At 43.0% G+C, this 15,157-nt stretch overlaps 1 protein-coding gene across 2 annotated transcripts in view; it reads right to left on the bottom strand.

Annotated features, from left to right (window-relative positions):
- LOC140203018 (cytochrome P450 3A30-like) overlaps positions 1 to 15,157 on the bottom strand; it is a 56,064-nt gene that overhangs the window by 32,180 nt on the left and 8,727 nt on the right. For both annotated transcript variants that reach the window (XM_072268699.1, XM_072268701.1), the window contains exons 4-6: positions 8,631 to 8,730; positions 8,156 to 8,269; positions 3,174 to 3,262 (exon numbers count right to left, since the gene is read on the bottom strand). In XM_072268699.1, the coding sequence (XP_072124800.1) occupies positions 3,174 to 3,262; positions 8,156 to 8,269; positions 8,631 to 8,730 (303 nt within the window). The remainder of the gene's footprint in view (positions 1 to 3,173; positions 3,263 to 8,155; positions 8,270 to 8,630; positions 8,731 to 15,157) is intronic.

Raw genomic sequence — 15,157 nt, 5'->3', positions numbered from 1 at the left:
TCAGTTTGCTACACAACAACATGTTGGGAGATGCACAGAGCAGGTGTATAGGTGCTCCTCTGTGACAGGCTTCAGAGAGTAAACCACTCCAACAGCACTTCCTTTTCTTTTGGGACACTCATTTGGACAAAACATAGAATATCTGCCTAGAAAATGCACTGCATCCACTTTTGTAATGTGATGTGTCTAATTATGTTAATGTTATTAAGATTAATATCAAAAAAAGCATGAAATATTGATCCTTTAGCATGGTTTTTTCAGCTAAGCTGGAATCAAACTCAAGAATAGGAATTTACCATCAAGTCTTGATAGACTTTGATCTTTCAAATGGGGAAAAATACAAAAAGGTAAAATTCATAGGGAAGTATTTTAGTTCCACTTCCCATTCCGATATGTCTACCCACGGCCCCTCCACTGTCGTGATGAGGCCACACCTAGACTGCAGGAGCAACACCTTATATTCCATTTGGGTGGCCTCCAGCTTGATCCCATGAGCATCGATTTCTCGAACTTCCAGTAATACTCCCTCACCTCCCCCCTCCCCGCCGTTCTTCCCCATTTCCCATCTCCTTTTCCGTCTCTCACCTCATCACCTTGCCCGCCCATTGCCTCCCTCTGGTGCTCTTCCTCCCTTTTCTTTCTTCCATACCTTTCTGTCTCTTTTAATCAGCTTTCCCGCTCTTTACTTCATCCATCCCCCTTCAGGTTTCACCTGTCACTTTGTGTTTCTCTCTCCGCTACGCCCACTTTTTTAAATCTACTCCTCGGCTTTCTGTCTCCAGTCCCGCTGAAGGATTTCGGCTCAGAACATTGACTGTACTTTTTTTCTATAAGTACTGCCTAGACTGCTTAGTTCCTCCAGTGTTTCATACTGTGTTGCTTGGATTTCCAGCGCCTGCAGATTTTCTCTTGTTTGTTTCAGCTTCTATAATGCTGTTATGAGACTATTTAATGGAGCTCTTGACCTCACAGTCCATCTCAACGTGGGCTAGCAATTTATTGTCCGCATTGCCTCTGTAACTCTGACAGATCTTTCTGCTTTGTGCTGTTTCCTTTCTTTTGTACTACCTTGATATACTGATGTTGTCAGATGATATGTATGGATGTCATACAAACAATTTTCTTCTCTGTACCCCAGTACATGTGACAGATTAGAATGGGCAAAGAAGTGGGAGATGGAATATAGTGTATGGAAAAGAATGGCCTTGCAGTCAGGGAGAAGGAATAATGGCATAGACTATTTTCTAATCAGTGAGAAAATTCAGAAATCAGGTGCAAAGGGAATTGGGAATCATCGTGCAGGATTCCCCAAAGGTTAACTTACAGGCTGAATCGTTGATAAGGACAATTTGAGAGGACTAGATTATAAAAGGTGGACACAATGTTGAGGCATATAAGGCATTGTTCAGACTGCACTTGGAGTAGTCCATTGTCCATTGTCTAAGAAAGGATGTGCTTGCATTGGAGAGGGCCCAGAGAAAGTTCATGAGAATGATTCTGGGATTGTAAAGACAGAATGTATCAGGAGTGTTTGACCGCTCTTGGCCTGTACTTGCTGAGTTCAGAAGAATGAAAGGGGATCTCCTTGAAATCTGTTGAGTATCTAAAAGCTGAGCTAGAGTGGACAGAGAGTGAATGTTTCTTGCAGTGTGAGAGTCTAGGACCAAAGGGCACAGCCTCAAAATGGAAGGACATCCGTTTAGGACAGATATCAGGAAGATTTTCTTTAGCCAGAGGGTGGTGAATCTATGGAGTTCATTGCCACAGATGGCTGTGAAAGCAAAGTCATTTAGTATATTTAAAGTGGAGGTTGATAGGTTCTGAATAAAGGCGTCAAAGGTTACGGGGGAAAGGCAGGAGAATGGTGTTGAGTGGGATAATAAATAAACCATGATTGAATGCGGGAGCAGACTCAATGGGCCGAATAACCTAAAGCGATAAATCAATTACCAATCAGTCCCACTTTACCCTTCATATTCAGAAATATATTGATCCCTGAATCAGGATAATCAATTCAGTGATGAGGAGTCAGATATTATATTCGTCCTCTGTGGGAACACCAAGAGGTTGAAAGTGCTTGGATAAATAGGAACGTGATCCGTGACAGAGAACCCAAAGGAATTCTACAGTTATGTTAAGAGAAAAATTATTACAAGGGATAAAACTGGTCCTCTGTAAGATCAGAATGATAATCAATGCACGGAGCCAGGAGAGATGGAGAGATCCTAAATGATTTTTTTTGCATCTGTATTTACTCAGGAGATGGACACAGAGTCTATAGAAGTGAGGCAAAGTGGCACCAACTTCATGGACCTGATACAGATTTACAGAGGTGGTGGTGTTTGCTGCCTTGGAGCAAATTAGGGTAGATAAATCCCCACGGCCAGACAAGGTGCTCCATCGGACCTTCGTAAAAGTGCAGAAATTGTCAGGATCCTAGCAGAGATATTTTAAAAATCCTTAGCGATAGATGGGGCACCAGAGGATTGGAGGATAGCCAATATTGTTCCGATGTTTAAGAAAGGCTTTAAAAATAAACCAGGAAATTACAGGCTGGTGATCCTGACATGAGTACTGGAAAAGTTTGTTCCAAGGGACCGGATACAAGTATTTGGATAGACATGTACTGATCAAGGATAGTCAGCATGGCTTTCAACATGGCAGATCATATCTAAACAATCTTACAGAATTTTTCAAGGAAGTTACCAAGAAAGTGGATGCAGGCAAGGCATCAGATGTTATCTACATAGACTTTAGTAAAGCATTTGACAAGGTCCTGTATGCGGGGGCGGGGGTGATCAAGAAGATTCAGTTGCTCATCATTCAAGATGAGGTAATAAATTGGATTAGGCATTGGCTTCATGGGAGAAGCCAGAGAGTGGTAATAAAATGGCTGCCTCTTTGACTGGAGGCCCGTGCCTAGTAGAGTGCCGCAGGGATTGGTGCTGGGTCCATTGTTGTTTGTCAAATATATCAACAATCTGGGTAATACTGTGGTTAACTGGAGAAACAAATTTGCAGATAATTCCAAGATTGAGGGTGTGGTAGATAACGAGGAAGACTATTGTGGATTGTAGTGGGATCTGAAGCAGCTGGAAATGGGCTAAAAAATGGCTCTATGACTCTAAAAAGGAAAAAGTTGTGCCAAAGAAACAACCAGACGAATTACTCACTCCTTTAGTTGGACAACTTCATTCATCTTCACCTTTTTTTCAGCCAATTTCACAAGATTGTTTGCATAATGACAAATTATTGGATGCATCTGGGAAAGGAGTAAAATAAAGACAGCCAAAATTAAAAATGTACAAAACAACTAGGTACTGGACCAATTAGGTATTCTTTAAAGATTTTCAGTTGGTTAACACCTCCCCAAAATATCCTGATATCAATCATTTGACCTATCTATGCTAATTAACTATACACTACCTCCCAATATCAATTTGAAAATGAACATTGACTTTATTTCCAGATCAGACATTTTATGACCTTCAGGAAAATAGCTCATTAAAACATGACCAATGTAGCCAATAAACAAACAAATTAAATTAAAGGCTTGTTCATTAAATGCCCTTAGAATTTTTCTCCTGGATATAATGTCCTAGGAGTTTAATTACAAAATCCTGCAGAATTTGGTGAATTTTAGTAATGCAGACCAAAACAATGTAGAAATCACAATTTCAATTCTAGTTTATTCTTAAATACATGGCCACACAGAAAAATTCAATACATTCCAAAAGTGTAGAATGTCAATGAATTAGACACTCCACTAAATCCCGTTCACCCAACATTTCCTCATTTACCTGCACTAGTGACATCAATGGTTGAATTTAAAATTCATATTGCTCATATCAATACTCTTCATTGCTCTAAGGTCCTCTGTTCTACAATCCTGCGATGTCTCTTGTTTCTACAATGCAGGGCCCTTGCATATTTGGTTGCCATGCCTTTCACAGAGTTCCTTCCTTCAGACCTATGATTCCCTGTCTTTTCCTTTCAAGATGCACTATTCTAAAGCAAAGTGTAACATCCTAACAGTATCTTAAAACACTTTTTAAAATCCTGATGACTTACGAATTTTGTAATTTAGTTACTTGCTCCAATACAGGTGTCCCCCGCTTTTCCAACGTTCACTTTACGAAATCTCATTGTTACGAAAGACCTACATTAGTACCCTGTTTTCGCTTTCAGAAGGTGTTTTCACTGTTACGAAAAAAAATCAGCGCGCGATAAAAGGCAGCACACGCCCCGAAGAGCCGCTCTCCTCGGATTCGGAACTGCATTCTCGCCGGCATTGCTTTAACACATGCCTGTGAGCAGCTGTTAGCAAGACGAGTTCTATGGTATCGGAAAACCCTAAAAGAGCTCGTAAGGGTGTTACACTTAACGTAAAACTAGACATAATTAAGCGTTTCGATCGTGGTGAACGAAGTAAGGAAAGTGAGTTTGGCTTGTGGAAGTTGACGAAGATGACGTTGAAGAAGTTTTAACATCTCATGACCAAGATCTGATAGATGAAGAGCTGATGCAATTGGAAGAAAAAAGGATAACAATCAAAACCGAATGCAGTAGCGAACTGAACGTGAAGCAACTGCGTGAGATTTTCGCTGCAATGATAAAGTACGACTTTAATTTTGAAAGGGTACGTAGGTTTAGGGGATATTTGCAAGATGGTTTGAGTCCTTACAAAGAACTGTGTGATAGAAAAATGCGCGAGGCTCAGCAGTCAAGCAAGCCTTCCACATCAGCCACAGCAGACGAGGAACCTCGACCTTCGACATTGAGGCGGGCAAAGATAGAATATGACCTGCCTGCCCTAATGGAAATAGACAATCACGAGATGACACCCCAGTGTCCCACCACCCCAACCCCCAGGGCACAGACAGACACTGATTCACGGAGAATGCAGCAGTAGCCGGGAAGCACACAGCACATCTTTAAGAAAAAAGCTAATTAATTAGGTGCCGCCTGGCACGTAATTGTCGGCCCAGATCAGAGACGATGCAATTGGAAATCGGCATTGATCGGGGCTGACAATTACGTGCCGGGTGGCAGCTAATTAAATAGCATGTTTGTTCCGGCTTTTTTCTTAAAGATGTGCTGTGTGCCTCCCGGCTACCGCTGCATGCTTCACGGATCGGTATCGGTTGGTGGCCTGGAGGGTGGGGGCCACTGCACCACCCCAACCTGCGACAACTCAGACTAACACACCATCATCAGTTTGCTTGGTGCTGTCCCGATTCCGGTAAGTGATACTACACTGCACATACATTATTTCTACTTTATATTGGCTGTGTATTTTTACGTGTTATTTGGTATGATTTGGCAGCTCAACAGCTTAAAGGTTACTGGAGAGCGCTTGCGCCGTTTCTGCCAACAGCACTTGCGTGAGATTTTCTGCCGACGGCGCTTGCGTGAGATTTTCGCTACGGAGAACAGTGCAGTAATGATTGTAGAAAAGTATTTCTACTTTATATAGGCTGTGTATTTATCATATCATTCCTGCTTTTACTATATGTTACTGTTATTTTAGGTTTTATGTGTTATTTGGCATGATTTGGAAGGTTATTTTTGGGTCTGCGAATGCTCACCAACTTTTCCCATATAAATAAGTGGTAATTGCTTCTTCACTTTACGACATTTTGGCTTACGAACCGTTTCATAGGAATGCTCCATCTTCGGATGGCGAGGGAAACCTGTATTGCATAATGTTGATCTTTACTCAAAGCACTCTTGTGGAATTTTAAAACTTAAAGAAAGAATCATTAACTCTCTCCATATCTCTCCACAGATAATGTCTCTCCTGTTGAGTATTTCCAGCATTTTCTCATTTTATTTCAGTTTTCCACCATCTGCATTTGTTTTTGTTTATTAAGTTCTGTCTTCTAAGATTGATAAATGGATTATCAGTACTGTAGCATTCTCGTGCAGTGTGTTGAAACTCTGACTGAACACCAAGTTAAACCAGAGGCAATGAAAACAGAGTCATAGTAAGGTTAACCATGTACTGTTCACTCTTCCACATTAACATCATATGGTGAAAAGGAGACGCGCGCTCTTTTCTTTTAGCAAGTGTGTTCAGCCGCCCAGGGAAGGGATGGGGGGGGGTCGCATCCAGCCGCCGCCAGGCTCCAGCTGACCCCGCGTTTAAAATTGAAAAGCCGCCACGCGCGCCACTCCAACCGCCACTTCCTTTAATAGAACCCTCGTTAATATTTTTACTTCAACATGCCTACTGTCATATGAACTCACGGCGTTGCTTCTATAATGTTTCTTTGTGGGTAGAAACGGAGCTTTTCATGTTCATGCAACATGCACGGGCCCCCACCTTTCCTCTTTCTCTGAACCAGAGTTACCCACAACACGTGGCGAAACCAGAGGTGACATCATCACGTGCCGCGATATACCATAGACAATGAATTTTACCTTTGTTAAACTGTAACGTAGTTATCAACCTTTAACTTTAACTAGAAAATAGTTACGAACAAATTATTTAAAGTGGAGAATTAATAAAGTTAAATAAATGTCTTAAGGACAACACAAGTACTCAATTGCCTTGTTTCCATATCTGCCGTTTTTTTCATGCTCCACAAGGAAAATACTTCTGTGGGCTTCCATTTTATAATACAACCTCCGATGGAAAAGATAAGAAATTTTGTCTGATCAAGCCTGTCCTCCAAGCATTCTGTGTAAACAGGCAATCATAATTCCTTCGATATTATGGAAAAGTTTTAGGAATCTAAAGAATATTGTTGTTAGCCCAAGATATTCTCCACAACTGTTGGAATAAAGGTGCCGCTTTAATGTATTCAAAAAAGGCAGGGAATTATCAAATTATAGAGGGAACATGGATGTAAATTAAGGTATTCGGTATATGGTAACCTTGGAACAGTATAGATGTTATCGGGTTGCTCTTCAACACCCTGTTAAAATCTGTCTTTAAGTTTTCTATGAGTCGTAATCTCCCTCACCCGCACAATAGGCCAGTTGTCATAAAGGACACAGAAGGCATACGTGCAGGAGAATTTGGAGGCATATATTTGGAGAAGATGGCAGCGCAATGGCAGCACACGTGGCCACTTTGGTGATGATGTCTGTTGTCAAGTAGGGGACCGTGCACAATTCTGATTTGATGGAGAGACGGACGTGAGAGTACGGAGGAACATCCGGAAACTTCTGAAATGCCCGCTTCGCTGCAGCTGCTAGTGTGTGGTAACCAGAATCTCCAGAGCAAAAGGCCCTGAAATCCTCGGCTTTGCGTGTTTCAGCAGCCGGGTGCGAGGTCGAAGGTGCTTGGCAGACGATGATGCTTGGGAGGCTGTATCGGAGAGCTGGTCGGAAGCTCGAAGTTTTGGGACGGATGAACTCAGTGTCAGCTGTGGTCGGCTGCTTCCAAGGCATCGGCAAGTTGACAGTGCCTGTTGGTTTATGGCAGGGAGCTTCTCCCTTTTGCCGCCTGCTATCAGGGACTTGGGAGTCGATTGACTCGGGGACTTTTGAGACTTTATTTACCGTGCCCATGGTTTGTTCTTCACCAAATTATGGTATTGCTTTGCACTGCTGTAACTATATAATTATGTGGTTCTGTCAGTGTTCAGTCTTTGGTTTCTCCTGTTTTCTGTGATATTTATCGTCTTTTCTGTGTCTTATTGAAACATATAAGATTATTAATGGATTGGGCACGCTGGAGGCAGGAAGCATGTTCCCACTGATGGGTGAGTCCAGAACCAGAGGCCACAGTTTAAGAATTAGGGGTAGGCCATTTAGAACAGAGTTGAGAAAAAACTTTTTCACCCGGAGAGCAGTGGATATTTTTTAATGCCCTGCCCCAGAAGGCTGTGGAGGCCAAGTCTCTGGATGCTTTCAAAAAAGTGATGGATAGAGCTCTTAAAGATAGCGGAATCAAAGGTTATGGGGATAAGGCAGGAACTGGATACTGATTGTGGATGATCAGCCATGATCACAGTGAATGGCGGTGCTGGCTCGAAGGGCCGAATGGCCTACTCCTGCACCTATTCTCTATTATCTATTATATCACTCCAGAGAAACATTCTATCATTTCTTAATGCATGTTTGCATTTCTAAATGACAATAAAAGAGGACTGAGTGTTCTCATAATCTAAAATAGATTTGATTAATAGAAAGTCCTTATTGTTACCTCTTTTAGCCTCCCACTGCTGAATGTTGGTGAAAGAATGCTTCGGACTGTCTTCCATCGCTCATCCTGGATAACCAGGATAGATTCCTTAAACGGACCATTCAGACCAAAATCCTGAATGAAATAAAGATTAAGCATCAAATTCTTTGCCATAATGACATGTTGGGTTCTAAAACTGCAGAGATAGGCAGAACAAGGGATGTTGTAAGTAGAGGGGGCATTTCAATCACAATACAGGAGTGTGCAGGAGCAGGTAGGGGTGGGAGCTTGGGGAACAAGCACCAAAGTGGCATGTTTGAGATGCTCTTGCCTTTTAAGCATCGCAATTCCCTGGCAGTTCCATTAAACATGTATCGCACATGTAAGTAGGGGCTTAAAGGAGGACGAGGAAAGCTAATCTAAATATTGAAATGAAGAAAATGGAACAAGAACAGAGTTACAAAAGAAACCACTATCAATGCACATAAATACTGACCTGCCTGTTGGTAAACAATGTGTAGAATTCTTTTATAAAGATCGATTTAATCAGGTCAGGGTCCATAATGCAGAGAAGAGGCTTTCGCCCATCAAAAATTCTGAAGGAAAGCAATTTTTTTTCAGTAAGTAAATCAGGGAATAAAACACCCAGGAATAGAAAATCAGTTGCAATAAACAGGTGAAAAGGTTTAGCCACTTATGTTATATCTCTTCTAACATTTGGAATCAAATGCCAGGGTGCACAATGTAGCCATTTAGGGGTGGCAAACAAAGAAAATTAGTCATAGAAAAGCTCAGCACAGAAACATGCTCTTTGGCCCTTCTAGTCTGTGCTGAAAAATTCAGTCTCCCTACTCCCATCGACCTGCACCAGGACCATAGCCTTCCATACCCCTACCATCTATGTACCCATCCAAGCTTCTCTTAAACATTGACATTCAGCTTGCATGCACCACTTGTGCTGACAGCTCATTCCACACTCTCACTACCTGAGTGAAGAAGCTTCCCCTCATGTTCCTCTTCAACTTCTCAACTTTCACCCTTAACCCATGACCTCTATTTGTAGTCCCACCCAACCTTAGTGGAAAAAACTTGCTTTCATTTACTATCTATCCCCCCCCCCCCCAATTTTGAATATCTCTATCAAATTTGTTGTGGTGGTTAATAATGCTGTTCCTATGTCATTCAGTTAGACACTCCCAGAAGGGAGGAGTTCACATATTGTACAAACAGTGTTACCAGTAAAGATCAGTGGAAGACCTTGCATGCTACCCTCCTGGTGTGCTCTGCATTCTCCCTCATTAATGAGCACAAAATGGTGTCAGAAGTGGTTGAGCATTGAATTTGTGCTGAAGACCAAAGGAGATCCCCATCAAGAAAGAATTTACAATAAGACTGCTCTTGTTTGCTTATATTTGTGGAAAATTGTCCAAAGACTTATCAACCTAAACTGCCTATGCTAGTTTGCTAACGGAGCTGAGAACTGACCAGGGTTGCTAGGCAATGCCTTCAGGCTGCACTCAAAAGTGGATACATGGTAATAATTTGTGTGTGGGTCACTAGCCTTGCAGAGTGCACAGAGACACAGATACAGTGGAGAACTCAAAGGTCATTCAAACTCTCGTGGAGAGAAAAAAATTACAGTCCAAGTAAATAAGAAATAAACAAATCAACAGGAAAATGGAGCAAATACTTGCAGTGCATACATCTACTTATCTTATAAAGCCCCTCAATACATTTCATTTCCCTAAACCAGGGGACTTTTAGAGATGGCTTAGATGCTCTGAGAGATTTAGGGCTGTAAGCAATTTCACTCAGGCTCCAGAAGGGCATCAAGTAAGCACGCTGATATACTGCATGGGTGACAAAGAAGATGACATTCACGGGGGGGGAGTTGAACTGACAGATGCTTAGAAAAGGGAGTACAAAACAGTACAGAATATTTCACAGGAAAGCAAAATGTGACATATGAAAGGGCAAGGTTCAACTCCAGAGAACAGGAGACAGATGAAAGTGTAAATGACTTCATCACAGCATTTGTATGCCCTGTCAGACAAACGTGCATATGGAAGTCTGAGACATGAGCACAGAGACAGGATTGGAGCCGGGCTATTAGACACTAAATTGTCAGCAAGACTTCGAGTGCAGACAAATCTCATTCATACTAGAGAAAGCTATTACTATGGTCAGGGTGAGTGAGAATGTTCACCAGCAACAGGTAGAATTCAGGCATGAAAATGATGCTATGGTAAATCTAGAAGCTGTACAAGAAGGGTACAAACAAGATGCAGTCAGAAAGCAGTGAGAGTAGAGTTCAATTGAAACAAAACAGACAGGTGAAACAAAAAGCAGGTAAAATGTCCAACTGCAGGAGATGCGGCAAGTCTCCATTCCATGTCAAAGAGCCCTGTCCACCAACACAATAGCGTTCGCCATTATAAAAGCCAGCATCACTCAAAAACAGTTCAGGAGGTCAAAGAAGACCATGATTCAGGCAAAGGGAGTGAATTCTAGCTTCAAGTAGACAAGGCTAATGTACTATGGTTCAGTTGCAAAATGAGGCAGTGACATTCAAAATGGACACTGAGGTACATGTCACAGCCATCCCTGAACATCAGTTCAAAACAGGCATTATGCTAAACCCATCAAAGAAACTGCTCATGGGGCCAGGGAACCATCAGCTCAGTGAGAAAGGAACGTTTACTACTTCTGTTCATAAAAATGAGAAACAGTCAAAAATCACTTCTCACCACTAGTGGGACGACATGCCATCAAGAAGCTGAACCACGTGGCAAGGTTCAATTCACCAAGTGATGTTTAGTGGCAGAAGTACCAGGAGTTGGTCACAAGCCTCGCGGTGCTGAAAGAAGAGCACCTTATCCAACTGAGGCTAGGAGTGATGCCCTACTCTCCGACCAGAGCAAGACTACACTGGTCCCATTGATGAACAAAGTCAAAGCTGAACTTGAGAGAGTGGAGGTGTTTGACTGAATGTCTCTACTGACTGCTGTGCGGGCATTGTTCCTGTTCCCAAGCCAGATGGCACAGTGAAGATCAGTGTTGATCTAACAGAACTGAATAAGGTAGTGAGTCAGGTGAAGTTTATTCTGCTCTCTGTGGAGCACACAGTAGGTATGCTGGATGCAGCAAAGTTCTCCACCAAACTTGATGCAACTTCAGGGTTCTGGCAGATCCATTTAGATGCTGAATCACAGAAGCTCACAACCTCCATATGGACGCTATGCCTTCAGGATACACTCGCTTGGTATCTCATCAGCCCCTGAACTCTTTCAGATGAGGATGAACCAAATGTTGGAGGGAATGGAAGGAGTAGTAGGCCACATGGATGATATACTCATCTTCGGAGGCTCAAGTGAGGAACATGAGAACAAAGTAGAAACTGCCTCAGATGCCGGACCCCTGTATTCAGTCCACACTGTAAGGCAGTGATGAGATATCTCTCATTCCATCCCGTCTCTACTGCAAGGGTACGGAATTTAACTGCATTGGCTCTCACCGTTCCTCTACCTTGGCGCAGGTCCAAGAGTCAGTGATCAGCCTCCTAAACCCATATGGAAGATCAAAATCCTTCCTTAACTCCACCACGAAACGTTGGAACGACTGGACTGAGGAGTATCCTTGCTCCTGTAAAGTGTTGAACAGGCTGAGTGGTTGTCCGTCAGAAGATTGACCGTGTACGCCAATTTTCGCGCATCATCACCAAAACGACCAGACTGGGCTTGGAATGTCAGCTCGCATTGGGTAATAAAATACTTGCAACCATCAGGATCCGCCTGGTGGTGGAATTCTCGGTTCCTGTAAAGTCTTGGGAGTCGGCTCTGGTCCGGGAACAGGAGCAGGAGCGTTAGTAGCAGAGATTGTCGGGGCAGCAGAAAAGGATGCCCTGCTAGATGCTGGGAGTGGGACTGAGGCGGCCTGAAGCTGCTGAATTGAGTTGGTGAGAATGTTAATGACTGTCAGCCAATGCTGGCTGTTCACAGCAAGTTCGTGGAAGGCAGCCATGAGTGTGGAAATCGCAGACACCTGAGTCTGGTCATCTGTGGTGAGCTGTTGAACAGTTGCGGCTAGGGACGATACCTGTTCCTCCAAGTGAGACTGGGCTTGTCAGTATGAAATTAACTGCTTCACTGCCCTCCATAACTTCACTGAGAACATATTCCATTGCCTGTAGCTTGTCTCCTACCTGATCAATAAATCTCACGGCCAAGGTCAGCTGCTCTCTCTCTGCTGGGCGCATCTTTGTGTGTTCGAGACTTGCTGTTACCTGGTCGGATATGGCCCGAGTGCGGAGTGAGAGACGCTGAATCATGTTGATAGTTCAGACTTCAATGTGAACAATGTCAAAAGGGAATATAAAACAATAAACACTAAGCCAAACAGAGCCATTAACTAAAACTCTCAAATAGAAAACACTACGGCTGAAAACAACATCTAAACATTAAATGAATACTGCTAGTCGCAGAGTCAGTTGACTCGACAGTCCAATTTCTCAGAGAAGGCTGAACGCAAACAGGCAGTGAAGCGTTGCCATGCTCTGTCCAAGTCTTGACAAGCGCTACGACAACAAGTATGGAGTTAGATACTATCACGATTAAATAATAATTAGCCGACACGTGTATTGTACACAAGCGTAATTGTCGTATCTGCTGCGCTGCTGTATCCATGGTTGTGGCAGAAACAGGCTGGAATTGCCCTGAACAAAAAGAAATGTGAATTTGCAAAGTTGGAGGTGAATTCTCAGGCCACCAAATGTCCTCAGAGGGAGTGCAACCAGACTCGGACAAACTGGCACGAGTTCAGAACATGGAACAACCTATGAATATATTGGAGATATATATAAACCAGCTGGGAAAGTTCATTCCAGATTTGGCAGAGAAAATAAAGTCACTATGTGATGTTCTCTCTCAGAGAGACGTTTGGACCTGGGACACACCACGGGAGAGTCATTCTCATCACTTAAAGCAGAGTTTCTCTCTCCTCCAACATTGGTGATCTTTGAACCCAACAAAGCAACCAAGGTCTCAGCAGATGCCTTTTCCTTTGGCCTGGAGGAGTGCTCATGCAAAACATGCAAATGTGAGTGGATGAAAGCTGACTCCTCCCTCAAGGAATATATCAACATCTACTCAGCTCAGGTACGTGAAAGCTTTTCTACATCACAGAGCAAACTGGATGAAATTTGTGCTGAGTTGAAAAGGACCAAATCTGCAGCAAGGTAATGCAAAATTGTGAGCATGGATGGCCAGCTTTTCCCAAAAGGAGCTCACAAACTCAGACCTTACTGGCCTGAAAGAGACATACTCACCGTTCTTAACAGTTTGTTGCTAAAGGGCTCCAGACTGATCATTCCTGCTTCTCTGCATGCCAAAATTATGAGTCAAATCTACCAGGGACATCAAGGCATCGAAAAATGTCTCTTAAGAGCAAGGTAATCCATGTGGTGTCTTGGTCTGAGCACACAGCTGGGAGGCTACATAAAGCAATGTGAAGCATGCAGAAAACAGCACAAAAATCATACTGAACCTCTCTGTCCCACAGAATTCCCAGACTTTTCATGGAAAATTGCAGGCCCAGACATTTTTGAGCTGAAAAGAGATGAATATGTTCTCACTGTAGATTACTACTCATGGAATGTTGAGGTGTCCTGATGAATCCAGGAATGAAGGGGTTATCATACGACAAACGTTTGATGGATCTGTACTCACTGGAATTCAAAAGGATGAGGAGGGATCTCATTGAAACCTTTCGAGTGTTGAAAGACCTGGACAAAGTAGATGTGGAAAAGGTCGTTTCCCATGGTGGAAGAGTCTAGGACAAGACAGCACAGCCTCAGGATAGAGAGGTGCCCTTTCAAAACAGAGACACGCAGAAATTTCTTTAGCCAAAGGGTGGTGAATTTGTGGAATTTGTTGCCACATGCAGCTATGGGGGGAGGGGCAGGTCACTGGGTGTACTTAAGGCCGAGACTGATTGGTTCTTGATTGGACATGGCATCAAAGGTTACAGGGAGAAGGCCAGGGAGTTAAGTTCAAGAGGAGATAAAAAAAAGATATCAGCCATGATTGAATGGTGGAGCAGACTTGATGGGCCAGATGGCCTAATTCTGCTCCTATGTCTTATGGTGTCCAAGCCGTCCTCTATATCCTCAAGAACAGTTATACAGCAATTGAAAGCTGTATTCGCTCAACATGGAATACCAGAGAATGTGTGTCAGAAAACAGTCCATAATTCAAGGCCTTTGCTAGCGACCAAGAGTTCAACCACCAGACAAGTAGTTCATGGTACCCACAGGCAAATGGAGCAGTGCAAACCGTTAGAAGTGTCCTACTGAAGGCAAAAAGACACCAGCAAAGCACTGCTAGCTGATCGTTCCACTCCTCTTACGAATGGCTATGGTCTATCAGAGCTGTCAATGGGCCAGAGACTGAGAAGAAGCCTGCCCGTTCTTCCTTCCTTTCTCCAACCTTACTTACCACATTTTGAGACAACACGGCGTGAGAAAATGAACGTCATGCATGGTCACAGGCACAGAGCAAAGTCTTTGCCGCCGCTCAGGAGTAGTGAAGCTGTTAGGGTTTCAGACCAATTCAAAATATGAACAATTTTGTCTAGCAGCATGCACCACAATCACTTGTGATCAGAACATCACAAGGTGAAATCAGGCACTCCTGTGCCTTTAAAGTCCACGAAAGGTAAAGGAAGAAATAGAGCGTCCTGATCCTCATGAAGAGAACCACTTACCTGAAGTGGACACACCTGTTCAAGGACCTCCATCCACTCCAACACTTCCGGGAACCTATACCAGATATGCTTGTTTATCTGTTCCACCACAGAGATTTTCTCCATAGCCTAGTAGCTTAGGGCAAGTAACTGCAGAGTCAGGATAATCCTCCCGGTTTCTCAGAGTGTTCAAGTTGTCTACCCTGATCTCCATTAGTTTCGTGCTTTTTTTATATAAAGAGTTTTAATGCTGAAAACATTTCAGAAAAAGTTTTAAAAAAAAGG

Source organism: Mobula birostris, chromosome 9 (genome assembly GCF_030028105.1).
Source record: "Mobula birostris isolate sMobBir1 chromosome 9, sMobBir1.hap1, whole genome shotgun sequence".
Classification (NCBI taxonomy): Eukaryota; Metazoa; Chordata; class Chondrichthyes; order Myliobatiformes; family Myliobatidae; genus Mobula; species Mobula birostris.
The sequence above is the reverse complement of the archived record's forward strand: the minus strand, read 5'-3'. Positions and strand labels throughout refer to the sequence as shown.